The sequence below is a fragment of the Esox lucius genome, chromosome 6 (assembly GCF_011004845.1).
Source record: "Esox lucius isolate fEsoLuc1 chromosome 6, fEsoLuc1.pri, whole genome shotgun sequence".
Lineage (NCBI taxonomy): Eukaryota > Metazoa > Chordata > Actinopteri > Esociformes > Esocidae > Esox > Esox lucius.
In genome coordinates, this window is record NC_047574.1 from 1,710,255 (window position 1) to 1,724,193 (window position 13,939).

Below are 13,939 nucleotides of genomic sequence, written 5' to 3' on the forward strand. Positions count from 1 at the left end.
TGGCCGAGTAGCCCGGCTCTAACTTGGTGCCTAGCCCCGGACTTTAGGACTTACTGCTGGGTTTACGGGTGGACGCGTTACGTGTTGTGAAAACGTGGCATGTTGTGCTATTCAAATAGCGATGTGTATCATTTGCTTCAGGCTTCTCGTAATGGCTTTCATCCGATCTAATAAACAGATCACTGATCAAATTAAGCAACAGTACAGGACAACAAAGACTCAGAACGGAAAGAGTTGGAACGACCGGAGGGGATACGATGTCACTGACTCTATAGAAAAAGGAGCGCTGAGACTGAGACGTCGCCTGCAGAACCTAGAACACAAAATTACCTCAGAATTCTCCCAAATCCCTCTATTAATAGGCAGATAAGTATTTTGTCAAAACTATTAAACTAAATAATGAAAGCACTGGCCTACAGTTGGTGTCACGGGTTGAAGGGGAGACGGAGCCGATCGCAGGAGTTTGAGGAAGAAATGATTTTTATTACTCAAGTAAAAACGCTGTACTGTAAACAAACTGAGCATGGCATTATTGTTTATTTTAGTTCACTACCAGAAAAATATCGCCTTTTATTTTTCATAACCGGAAAACCAAATCGTGTTGATAATTTAGTCCTCCCTCCCCACCTGAGTCCTTGGTACCAAATGTATAGTGGAAACAGAAAAGTCTGGAGCCAAATTTTTGCATAAATCACAGCTGTAGCCCTGGGGTAATGCACCAGCGGAAATGCGCCATAACAGGACTGGTCAGTGAGTGTGTCAATCCTTTAGTTAGACTGGGACAAACTGAATCGTTAGTCTCCTAACTGGCTGTATACAAACTACCTAGGACACAGCTGAAGAACCACACACTGAGGTTAGCTACATGTTATAGTGCAGTGTGTGTGTCTGTGTGTTTACCTCAGGCTAATGTTGGCTTGCTGGTTGACGTGTGTGGTGCTGTTGGATCTTCTCAGGTTCTTGATGGATCGGGAACTGCCCAAAACCGCGCCACCCTACAGACGGGGAGGGAAATTACAAAACACTTCGGACACGGGTATTCACCTTTACATGCATATTCATCTTAAACATGCATATTCATCTTTACATGACATTTCAGCACTCCCTAAGATCACTGGAAGAAGTTCAACATTTGCATTGAGCCTCTACATTACAGCTGTCACAGAACAGGAGTAATGAATTTGTATACTTGTACTACTGGATGATTTATGACATTGAGAAAAATCATCATATCTTTTTTATATACCATATATTTCAGTGAAACTTTAAAAAATAATATAAAGTAGTTATGGGACCTACATCTCTCTTAAAAAGGGAAAGTTCTTCCAAAATTCATATTTTTCTCAAAGTCTACTCACCAAAAAGAATCCTGAGGACACAGAGTAATTCTTTTCAAATAATCCAATATTCTTCCATTTCCACTTTTTGGAGCAGTTTGTGCTCCTGGGAACTTTTAACGCTTTAGATTATTTTATATAACCTACCCCAGATCTATGGCCCAACACAGTTCTATTTCAGAAGGTTCCTTGAACGTCACAGCTTAGTTAGATTTTTGCTCTGACATCCACTGTAAATATATGGGACCTTATACAGACAAGTGTGCCTTTCTAAATTATGCCCAATTAATTGAATTTGCAGGAGGTTGCCTTCCATCAAGTTCTAGAGACATTTAATATATTTTTCCAGAGCACAATGGAAAGATTTTACATTTTTGTTTTGTAAATATTGTTTCATGAAAGGCCAGATAGTGTCAATTTCAATATATAGTCAGGGCTTGACTTTATAGGTGTTCCAGTACTTCTAATTTTTGGCAAACAGCGTTCCGGTTGCTTTTTTAGGCAAAAGCGATCAGGGATAGGCTACTTTAATGGAGTAAGCATTATTAACACATACATGTTGATGAACATAGTCTAATGTGCGATATGTCAGTCCCCTGGTACAAATTTAAACAATGTACGAAACGCTAGACGCATCATTAATGCTCAGAGAACAAGGTTTCCATAAGGACATTTTAAATGTTTATTTCGGATAGGGACCGGCTATCCTATTTTCAAGGATATTACTTGCGGACAAACTCACTGTTGTGTTGCGCTTTGCCTTCCCCTCGGTGGGAACGGAGACCGACACAGAGCGGGAGAAAACCTTCCCTGGAGAGGCAGAGGTTGGCCGCCGGGACACAGAGAGCTGGGAGCCTGAGAGAGACAGGTCCAGGGCATCCCCTGTTCCTCCGGCCTGGATAGACGAGGAAGTACGCGTAGGATGCATCCTGACAAGCCCTGGTAGAGGGAGAGCGGGAGAGTTACTATAAAAACATACAACACATTATAAAACACAGCCAAGACTGCAGTTTTCTGTCCGAGCGCAATGCCTTCTCTTCTAATGTATTACGTGATGGAAATGAATGGCAGCGGCCCCTGTTTTATATAGCTAGCGGTAGTCGCAGGAAAATGCACTTCCAGCCACATCCATTAGCTGCATCCCCTTAGCTGTTAGTTGCCCTAGGCAACAGTCACAACTGACCTCCCTTGCCAACACTCGACTTGAACTGCTCAAATATCAATAGCTCTTCAACTAAGCGTTCAACTAATGAAATATAGATGATTTAAAAGGTGTGTACAATGTTGCATAGTCCTTATTTACCCATGTTATAACCAGGCTGAACGATTCAGAATTAGCCGCAGTTTTTCGGTAGCGTGTGCTTGGAGATAGGCTGCATTTTGAAAACATTCTTCTAACTTCAAGATTCAAAAGCTCGTACAATAGTGTTTGCCATGACTACACAAATTATATATTCTTGATCGGTGGAAGCTGGAGAACAATGCACACGAATTATTATTTTCAAAATGTATAACAGGACCTCGTCCGGGGGGGGGGGGTTATATAAATGCATTTGAATCACAATGAGACTGTTTCCTGGAATAATAATTACACGCTTCGTTAAAGAACAGTTGAGATTTCACGATCGAATGTCTACCCAATATCAAATCTAGACTAACTCCACCGCAGTCTCACTTTCATCACTCAAACAGAATCCCATTTTAATTCCCAACGAATCAAAACAACGTAAAATATTTGGAATTTTTAACGAGGGTAACAATCACGACGGTGCAGATGTATACTTAAATGTCATTGTCCACTTGGAATTTACTAAATGTAAAACAGAAGCTAGGCTCCCAAACGTATCAAACGCTTCAGGCCGTGGTCCTTTGGGTACCTAACGTTGCACCAGGCCAGATCATGTCGTCGGCTACGTTTCGAAACCGTCACATACTGTGGTGTACTGCAGGTAAAAATATATTGGTATCTGCAAGTTGGGTGAAAAAATATAATGGAGAGAAGATGATCATATTGACGAACAAAATAAGAATGTTAAAACCACAAATAATCAGAATCACAAATAATTACAGACTACTATGCACTTACCTTGTGTTGATATAAATGACTCCAATGCAATCAAATGTGGCAGAGTAACGTTTTTCTGTGAGAATGTTTGTCTTGGAGGTGGCACTGATTTATAAAATCAACACAGCCAACGTTAATTAGCGTCCAACTTAAAAGTCCAGAGACAATTGCAATAATCAACAGAATGAAAATGCCTCTCCAATTGATCTTTCAGCTTGCTATAATAAGATACTGTAGTCGTTGATGTCTTAACCGAGTTTGTTGTGCTACCTTGTGTACTGTCAGTACCGCACACTAGCAACAAGCTAACCCAGATTTGTTAGCTTTAGCTTGCTTTCTCCCATGACATAACTTGATCAGCAAAGAGCAACGAAGCGATTCAATGAACTAACTTTAAAATAATCAAACACAATACTCCTCCGTTATTTCAAGTTCGTAGAATTACTCAGTCAACTGGGTCAGATAACGCAATGCGTGAGGGACAATAACAACGCGCAACATCTTCTCAGTGGCAAACACGAGAACTCCTCCTCCGCAGAGCTGTGATTGGTGATGTAAACTTCACGTCCAGGGAATTCAGAGGAGCTGATAGGTGTTGTAGAGTTCTTGGTTACCGTACACTGCTATGGGGCGTCTTCCGAACCAGAGGTTTGGTTGACTTGACGCCCCCACCTGCCCCATACCTAGACCAAGACCTCGTTCTATGACAAACCAATTAAAATGTGAGAGGGAAAAACAAGCTGTGGAATAAAATACTACGTAAATCAGTAGCAAACCTATTAAAACTGTTGAATTTATTAAAACTGTTGAATCACCATAAATTAACACAATTCAAACAACAGTTGTAAAGAAAATGCAATTTTCGACAATTGTTTATAATAGTTTTAACATTTGTTTAATAAACCTCTTCTAAACCAAAATTGAAAGTACAACATGAATACAAGCACTAATAGATATTAATGTGGGCAACAAATCTGCATGTACTAGGTACAATATACAAATAATGTTGCTCCAATATAATATTTACCATGGTGAACCTGGGCAGCACAGATTGGGTATTTAGCGCAAACCCTACAAGGTCTGAAGTTTGCAAGTTTTCTGTCAAAGGTTGGATTAGCCTAAGGTATATTAATGGGCCAATCTGGATTAACTACAATCATTGGACTAAAAGAATAGAACGTATACATTCATTGTTCATTAAGTTTTGACATTACTCCACTGATTTCCACTTTAAAGGCTACAGCCTAATAATTACAAATGAAATAAATCAACGACAATTGCTCTTTGTAGAAACATGGTGTTTCCAGAATAATCAAACTCTAGAGGCAAGTTCATAGGCCAGCACAGTGTGAAATAAACACAATTTTAAAAGCATTGAAACTGGCATCATCTTCCTATCGCTTTTTAAACTCTACAGCCATCCTCCACAAGTCTGCCCCTTTGTCCAGAGTGATGTTCTCTGTTAGAGAGTCAAGTCCAGGCAGTGGTGGGAGTCTCTTCTGATCCAGATGGCTCTCTAGAGTGGATCTGATGCTGTGGAGACACATACACAGTCACACACACACAGACACACACATTGTCACACAGACAGACAACAACACACATACACACACACACGACAACACACACGCCGTCACACACAGACACACATACACCGTCACACACAGATGGAGTAGAAGAGAGGAAGCAACAGTTAGCAGTGAAACCCCATTGTTCTAACCTCAAGTTGCATCCCCATTCAACCACTAACCCCACGCCGCATCCCCATTCAGCCACTAACCCCACGCAGCATCCCTATTCAGCCACTAACCCCACGCAGCATCCCTATTCAGCCACTAACCCCACGCAGCATCCCTATTCAGCCACTAACCCCACGCAGCATTCCTATTCAGCCACTAACCCCACGCAGCATTCCTATTCAGCCACTAACCCCACGCAGCATCCCTATTCAGCCACTAACCCCACGCAGCATCCCTATTCAGCCACTAACCCCACGCAGCATTCCTATTCAGCCACTAACCCCACGCAGCATTCCTATTCAGCCACTAACCCCACGCAGCATTCCTATTCAGCCACTAACCCCACGCAGCATTCCTATTCAGCCACCAACCCCACGCAGCATTCCTATTCAGCCACTAACCCCACGCAGCATTCCTATTCAGCCACTAACCCCACGCAGCATCCCTATTCAGTCACTAACCCCACGCAGCATTCCTATTCAGTCACTAACCCCACGCAGCATTCCTATTCAGTCACTAACCCCACGCAGCATTCCTATTCAGTCACTAACCCCACGCAGCATCCCTATTCAGCCACTAACCCCACACAGCATCCCTATTCAGTCATTAACCCCACGCAGCATTCCTATTCAGTCACTAACCCCACGCAGCATTCCTATTCAGTCACTAACCCCACGCAGCATTCCTATTCAGTCACTAACCCCACGCAGCATTCCTATTCAGTCACTAACCCCACGCAGCATCCCTATTCAGCCATTAACCCCACGCAGCATCCCTATTCAGCCACTAACCCCAGCTGCTGGTTCACTCAAGGGGGCAGGGATGAGTGTACATCACTTAAGCCCCTTTTCCCTGAAAGATGGGAGTTGTAAGGGTCAAACTGCTACCCCCACTGGCCCCCAAGGGTCAAAAGGTCTCGTTTTAGGGGGAGCTCTCTGTGTGTCCCCTCAATGTGCAAAAGCCCCTGCTTTGATGTTATTGAAAGAAGTGCGAATACAAATGAATGGACAGATTCCTTCACTTTAAAGCCCCAAAAGAGCTTTCTTAAATACATGTCACTGATTCATATAAAAGGTGTTAAGAGATGTAATGATGACATTAGCAGAAAACTGACAAAAAGGGCCCTTGCTGTGGACCAACTGGTCAAGGCAAGCAGTCCATGCTGTAGTCTACAGCACACGCTTCTCTACCAGTGTTGATGTTTTGAAATTCAGCCCACTAGCTGTCTGACACTCTGTCCCTATCACTATTACTATCTCTGCTCCATGCAGTAATGCATACAAAAAACCCCATTAATGGCCTCTTACTCCCACTTTGGCAGATAAGCCTGGTTGGATGAGGTCTGGTTGATCTTCAAGAGGAGGATCTCATGCAGCTCCAAGGAGAATGTGGCAAGGTCTGTCCCAGTGAAGAAGACCCTCATATCTTTTCTCTCCTCTTCCGACAACTTCTGCTGAAACTCCGACGGCAGCCTCTGGAACGGGTCCTGGGAATACAACAGCACAAATATGATACAAGCCTACACTCTCAAAACCTTGACGAGATGTCATTCTGGTTGAATAACTTTGCTCAGTGGGAAAGTCTTAAAAAACAGATCCTAAATCAGAGTAAGTTGTGGTATCCATGCCAGTCATGTACAACCAAGGACAGAGCCTGGAGTTACAGTTGGCAAGGAGTCTGACTGCCTGCATGTGGTCCCTGAGGTCAATCCCTGGTGGAAGGCAGGGGTGTGCGGTTCACGGGTCAAGTGGATGAAAGCATTGGCCTAATGATTAACAACTAAATGTAGGCAGAGGTGGATTTGTTTTATTGTTGGTTCAGTCTTTAAAAGTGTTTAGGGCTCAGCCTAGGCACACAATCTACAGGCATTTAAATTAAAAGATCAGCAGGGATAATTTAATCACAGATCATTCACAATTATTGTTATAATTGAACCGCTGGAATTCAGAACTGTTGATGTGAGTGCAGCCTGTATGTTAACTGACCTGCCCTCTGCTCAGCATAAACTCAGACTTCCAGCAGGTGAGGAGCTGCCAGGTGAATGTGCTGTGCATCAGTTTGCTCTGTCCAAGGGCCTGTGGAACCACAGAGAGGGGGTATCATGTGGAGATGACAGGTGATCAGTCTATTAAATAGGTACTTCATATATCAGAATCACCTTTAGTTCCAAAGTACATTTACACATAGATTTTGAATTGCACACTTGTACTGAAAGAGGTAGACAACCGATATAGAGGCAGGATACAAAACATCTTGACACAACTGACTTGCAATTATATATGATGAGTGGTACATAATATACCCATTTACAGTTTGAGTATAGTATGAGTGGTGAGTACATAATAAACATTTACAGTTTGAGTATAGTATATCTAGATGCAGGGATATGAGCAGAGTTTCAGCTCCATTACTGTGCAGCTTTTTGAGACGGAAAAACAGAAAAAAACATTTCATAAGGCAGAATTAATTAGTCATGATGGACCTGTACAGTGGGAACAATGGGTGACAGGGGTGGAGTCAGCGATGATCTTACCTCCATATTTACATATTTATGTGTATGTCAGGTATTTTACCATTAGGAAGAAGAGTCATCAGGAGCAAAGCATACACATAATATATAGTAGGCTAAAAATAGATCCAGGAAATAATGATTGGTCGCTGACTCTGGGTGGAGGTCCTTTACCTTTGCTACTGTGCAGGAGATCTGTGGGCCCATCTTGAGGGAGTCAGTGAGATAGGACAGGAGAGGGAGGTCTGAATCGCCGTCTGTCTTCCCCAGCAACCGTAGGCCGATCTCCACTGCCAACACAGCGTCGCACACATCAGTGTAGGAGCGCAGGCCTGTTCTCATGGCGGTGCACACTGAGCCCTTCAGTGCCTCCTGATGGACCGAACAACCCAGCAGAGACAGAAAGGCAGGCAGGCAGAACAACCATTAGCACAGCGTTGGGCACAGTGATGTCTGACTGGGAAAACGGTCTACTTCCCATCCCAGGCACTGGAAACAGTTGGGAACACTGTCCACTTCCCACCCCAGGCACTGGAAACATAGTTGGGAACACTGTCCACTTCCCACCTTCAGGCACTGGAAACATAGTTGGGAACACTGTCTACTTCCCACACCAGGCATTAGAGACAGTCGGGGACACTGTCCACTTCCCACCCCAGGCATTAGAGACAGTCGGGAACACTGTCTACTTCCCACCCCAGGCACTGGAAACATAGTTGGGAACACTGTCCACTTCCCACCCCAGGCACTGGAAACATAGTTGGGAACACTGTCTACTTCCCACCCCAGGCACTGGAAACATAGTCGGGTGGCTGGTGGGTTTTGGAATTTGACCTTGAAACAAAACAGACCCCTAAAGTACCAAATGGAAAACTACGGTTTAATGTGTTTAGTGTGTTGTACGTTTGTGTGGCTTTGTGTGTGTGTTATTTGTTTGTGTTACTTGTTTGTATGTGTGTTATTTGTTTGTGTGCCATTTTGTTTGTGTGGCTTTTTGTTGGTGTTATTTGTTTGTGTGTTTGTGTGTGTTATTTGTTTGTGTGGCTTTGTGTGTATGCCTGGCCTGCTTTAAAAACACACTTCAAATTCAACCATACCTGAGGTATCTTTGCTCTGACCTCATCCAGGACCACAGAGAAGTCTTGGTGATGTCTGTTCAAGTACTTTGACATATCCTAGAATGGGAGAATGGTACATCAGTCTGGTTAGTTTCCCACCCTAATCAGTAACAACACCACATGGAAGTCTCTTAAACACTAGCATTCATTAACCAGCCTGGAGGAAAAGCAGACAGTAGGGAGAAAGCAGGCAAGAGGCCTGATATTTCAACTGCTATCTTGGGTTACTTAAGATGCTTGTTTCCCATAATATGGTCTCTAAATATCAGTAGTTTCTCTTACAGCCCGGATGCGTGGTTTCCCAGCCAGGAAGCGACGGGCCAGTTCTGCCTGGATGCCCTGGAGGTCGTAGAAGCTGTCAGTCAACTGGCCGGTCCTCAGGGTGTAATGACAGTGGGCCAACACCAGGGGGAGCAGTTCCTTCTCTGGGTGGCACAGGATCAACTGCGTCTCAGATATTTCCTCCAGAGGAACATTGAAGTCGCTGAGGGGGTGTAAGGAAAGACATGTCACAGGACACTGCGGGGGTGTAAGGAAAGACATGTCACAGGTCGCTGCGGGGGTGTAAGGAAAGACATGTAACAGGTTGCTGCGGGGGTTAAAGGAAAGACATGTCACAGGTCGCTGCGGGGGTTAAAGGAAAGACATGTAACAGGTCGCTGCGGGGGTGTAAGGAAAGATATGTCACAGGTCGCTGCGGGGGTGTAAGGAAAGACATGTCACAGGTCGCTGCGGGGGAATAAGGAAAGACATGTCACAGGTCGCTGCGGGGGTGTAAGGAAAGACATGTCACAGGACTGGAGTCAGTTTTAATGAATGGGGTTGGAAACCAAAATATGAATCTAAAATTATTGAAATACATTGCGAGCAGACATGATGATGGTGGTGATGGTGGCGATGTCCTACCTATTGTCATGGTAACTTAGTCTCCTTGCCTCTGTGACCAGGCTGTTGTGAGTCTCTGACAGGAAGTGTACCAGAATCTGGAGGCAGGACCCTGGACCGTGACGCTGGGGTGAAAGGAACTCCCCAGAACTTTCCATAGTCAGCTCCTTCTCACACAGCTGTGGTGAGACTCCAACATCCGCTGCTGAAATACAAATACACAAATGCACAACATCAAGGCACAGATCCTCTGACGAAATCCCCATACGCAGACCAAAAAACACAGATTAGTTTACAGGGAGGCAATGGCGTACGAGTGAATCTGGGGGGGAACACATTTGACTACACTGTGAATGTTAATGTATTCACCAAAATGTCTATATAATACATATACATTGGGGCAAAAAAGTATTTAGTCAGCCACCAATTGTGCAAGTTCTCCCACTTAAAAAGATGAGAGGCCTGTAATTTTTATCATAGGTACACTTCAACTATGAGAGACAAAATGAGGGAAAAAAATCCAGAAAATCACATTGTAGGATTTTTAATGAATTCATTGGTAAATTCCTCGGTAAAATAAGTATTTGGTCAACTACAAACAAGCAAGATTTCTGGCTCTCACAGACCTGTAACTTCTTCTTTAAGAGGCTCCTCTGTCCTCCACTCGTTACCTGTATTAATGGCACCTGTTTGAACTTATCAGTATAAAAGACACCTGTCCACAACCTCAAACAGTCACACTCCAAACTCCATTATGGCCAAGACCAAAGAGCTGTCAAAGGACACCAGAAAACAAAATTGTATACCTGCACCAGGCTGGAAAGACTGAATCTGCAATAGGTAAGCAGCTTGGTGTGAAGAAATCCACTGTGGGAGCAATTATAAGAAAATGGAAGACATACAAGACCACTGATAATCTCTCTCGATCCGTGGCTCCACGCAAGATCTCACCCCGTGGGGTCAAAATGATGGTTAGCAAAAATCCCAGAACCACACGGGGGGACCTAGTGAATGACCTGCGAAGTGCTTGGACCAAAGTAACAAAGGCTACCATCAGTAACACACTACGCCGCCAGGGACTCAAATCCTGCAGTGTCAGACATGTCCCCCTGCTTAAGCCAGTACATGTCCAGGCCCATCTGAGGTTTGCTAGAGAGCATTTGGATGGTCCAGTAGAGTATTGGGAGAATGTCATATGGTCAAATGAAACCAAAATATAACTTTTTGGTAAAAACTCAACTCGTCATGTTTCGAGGAGAAAGAATGCCGAGTGGCATCCAAAGAACACCATACCTACCGTGAAGCATGGGGGTGGAAACATCATGCTTTGGGGCTGTTTTTCTGCAAAGGGACCAGGACAACTGATCAGTGTAAAGGAAAGAATGAAGTGGAGTGAAAACCTCCTTTCATCAGCAAGGGCATTGAAGATGAAACGTGGCTGGGTCTTTCAGCATGACAATGATCCCAAACACACCGCCCGGGCAATGAAGGAGTGGCTTCATAAGAAGCATTTCAAGGTCCTGGAGTGGCCTAGCCAGTCACCATATCTCAACCCCATAGAAAATCTTTGGAGTTGAAAGTCTGTGTTGCCTAGCGATCTGCATGGAGGAATGGGCCAAAATACCAGCAACAGTGTGTGAACCTTGTGAAGACTTACAGAAAATGTTTGACCTCTGTCATTGCCAACAAAGGGTATACAACAAAGTATTGAGATGAACTTTTGTTATTGACCAAATAATTATTTTCCAACATAATTTACCAATAAATTCATAAAAAATCCTACAATGGGATTTTCTGACTTTTTGAAAGTAGCAATTTCTGAACACTAGTCCTAACTAGCATTGGTAAATTGTACTGTGTGTCTCGTGTGTGCCTTTGGTCACAACGCGTATGAACATAAAAGAAATGCGACCAATTTCACTGCCATTTAAGCGTTTAGCCTACATAAATAAGTGTTTAGCCTACATAATTTCTTGAACATTTCAAACTTTGGCTTTGCCTAGTTTCAAAGTTCACTGCCTGCGCTCAGATGATAGAATGGTGGACGTTGCAGTACACAATATGAACAGACTTATTTTCTGAACAAATATTAAATATGCTAAAAGAATCAACCTTTTTGACATCAATGTTAATGAACCTACATTATTTGTCAAACACAACCGGCAATTAGGCTACACATCTTGGGTGCCTAACTCTCTCATGTGTGCACTGCTGTGGGAATGGTCCAGATGGCCAATGCATCTTATATAGATTATCATTTAATAAAGATAGCTAGCTAACTAACTACATCTTAACCAAAACATTTTTTACAGAGGTAAAGTTGGTTTTCGGTTCAGAGATTCTGCAGACTTTCAAGAGACATTCACTATAAACAAATTTAAATGTTAAAAATGACTTGCCTTCTTCACTGTTGACTATGAAAGAGCTTTCAAAATATTTTACATTAGGCTGGACCTCATTTACAACCTTTCATTTGATCCAAAAAATCACACCGGGATTTTATACACATTTTCTAACATTGAAACACGCAATTAAATGGCAATAACATTTTCAAAAATATTCACAGAAACTTAATTTGTAAGTTCAAATTGTTTTACAGTAGGCTGGACCACTTACAAACTTTGATTTGATCAAAAAATCTTGATCAAATGAAGCCTTTTTAAAAAATTGACATGAATACTTAATTCCAAATATTCTACATAGGGCTGGACCAACATTTACAACCTTAGATTTGATCAAAGAATCACAACTAGAGTCATCTAAATTCATGGGAACTTCATTCCAAGATCAAATTATTCTGTACAAGGCTGGACAACTCTTTCTTTCGGAGCAGCGGAGGGGTTTTGTGACTATCCGCACCACATTTCGGATACCTTTTTTTTGTTCATGTCTCTGTACAAAAAGAGTTCGAAATCCTGTGCTATCATAAAGCTCAAGTAAAAAAAAAACAAACATCCACCTTGTCAAAAAGACTGCAAAAGCTTCCAATGGAACTTTAATTGTGGAACTAGGTTCTGTTCATTTAACTGTGGGGAGAGCATTTCACAACCACCTACACTGACTGATTGGTTCATCCCCAGCGATAGGTGCGGGTGATTTGCATTAAGTTGGTCAATCTGAACTTTCTATGCTTTTCACTGATCCCACACATTGCCCCACAAGCCACTCGCTCGCCACGCTTCCCTTCATTGAAATGAATCGAGCAATTGCCCCCATCGCGAAAAGACTCAACATTAGATAATTGTGTCACGCATTAACATCACATCATAAGAACTGAGCAATTGCTAGCGAGTCTGAAGATTAACTTTACACTTCCAAATCTATTTCATTTCATGGCACAATGTTTGTTTTCTTTTCATTCGCGAATGACATTGATTCCATAACTATCAATATAGGTGAAGATAACTGAATACTTTGTGAAGTGAAAAGAGAGAACTGTGGAAACCGCTCCTCTTTTACTGCGCAAGGGGTTGTGATCTATGGGCTATTAGCCCAAAAAGCATGCATGGATGCATACTCTGAAAATCCACCAGAAATATTCACAATATAACTGTAAACAGTTTTATTTTAGGCTTCCCATAACCTAGCTACTGAAGGTTGTAGCCAGCAAAGTTTTTGTCTATCCTGAACAAATCCTACTGCATGATTTGTTTGGACTGTGATGAGGCTCAACCGCGGGTCCCCTTGCTTGACAGTCTGTGTCTCTAACCACTACGCTATTTCACAAGGAGTAGTCAGTCAGTCACTAACTCACTCACTCAGTAAAACATTTGCTCTTCTTGGTCAGTTCCGCTTACGTGGTCCAGCAAAAACATTGTTAACCAGTTTCTAATAGTGAAGGGCAGATGCCCGCCCCCCCCCCCCCCCCCAGCTCCTACGGCCTTGCAGGGAGGATAAATGCGCTTTGTGTGTGTACTGTACATACAGTTGTTGGCCACCTCCATCCTAAGACGGTTCCAGACTTCCATGAAGACCTTGAGTCTCCCAAGCAGCACTTTCTTCTGGACCCCTACAGACGCAGTGAGTTAGTTGCAAACTTTGACTCATATAGTTCAGCAGAAGTCAAAAACATGGACTGACTCAATGAATAACTGATAGATTGTTTGTCTTACTGGTTATTATATCTAATCAGTAGTACCTGTGGGTATTTGCTGTAACACCTGGGCAATGCTCTGATTGGTCAGATCAGCTGTAAATGGGCACACTATCAGCAGGTCAGACTGCAAGGCCGCCAGCTCTGGGAGGTGACGCAGCTGCTTCACACACTGCAACTAAGGTGGAAACAG

The 13,939-nt window shown here is 43.0% G+C and overlaps 2 protein-coding genes across 8 annotated transcripts in view; both read right to left on the reverse strand.

Annotated features, from left to right (window-relative positions):
* The window catches only part of cep131 (centrosomal protein 131), a 34,051-nt gene extending 30,109 nt beyond the window's left edge, over positions 1-3,942 (reverse strand). The window contains exons 1-3 of one of the 3 annotated variants that reach the window (XM_029120414.2): positions 2,641-2,679; positions 2,080-2,276; positions 901-995 (exon numbers count right to left, since the gene is read on the reverse strand). In XM_029120414.2, coding sequence (XP_028976247.2) covers positions 901-995; positions 2,080-2,276; positions 2,641-2,644 — 296 coding nt within the window. In that variant the 5' untranslated portion in view covers positions 2,645-2,679. Of the gene's footprint in view, positions 1-900; positions 996-2,079; positions 2,277-2,640; positions 2,680-3,423 lie in introns of those variants that run through there. The other 2 variants (XM_029120416.2, XM_029120415.2) reach the window with 2 other exon arrangements.
* Positions 3,943-4,281: 339 nt separating this feature from the next.
* Positions 4,282-13,939, reverse strand: part of rnf213b (ring finger protein 213b) — an 88,605-nt gene continuing 78,947 nt past the window's right edge. For all 5 annotated transcript variants that reach the window (XM_034292812.1, XM_029120446.2, XM_029120445.2 and 2 more), the window contains 9 exons: positions 13,792-13,924; positions 13,579-13,662; positions 9,675-9,858; positions 9,051-9,252; positions 8,748-8,825; positions 7,825-8,022; positions 7,127-7,216; positions 6,449-6,627; positions 4,282-4,935 (listed from right to left, as the gene is read on the reverse strand). In XM_034292812.1, coding sequence (XP_034148703.1) covers positions 4,797-4,935; positions 6,449-6,627; positions 7,127-7,216; positions 7,825-8,022; positions 8,748-8,825; positions 9,051-9,252; positions 9,675-9,858; positions 13,579-13,662; positions 13,792-13,924 — 1,287 coding nt within the window. In that variant the 3' untranslated portion in view covers positions 4,282-4,796. The remainder of the gene's footprint in view (positions 4,936-6,448; positions 6,628-7,126; positions 7,217-7,824; positions 8,023-8,747; positions 8,826-9,050; positions 9,253-9,674; positions 9,859-13,578; positions 13,663-13,791; positions 13,925-13,939) is intronic.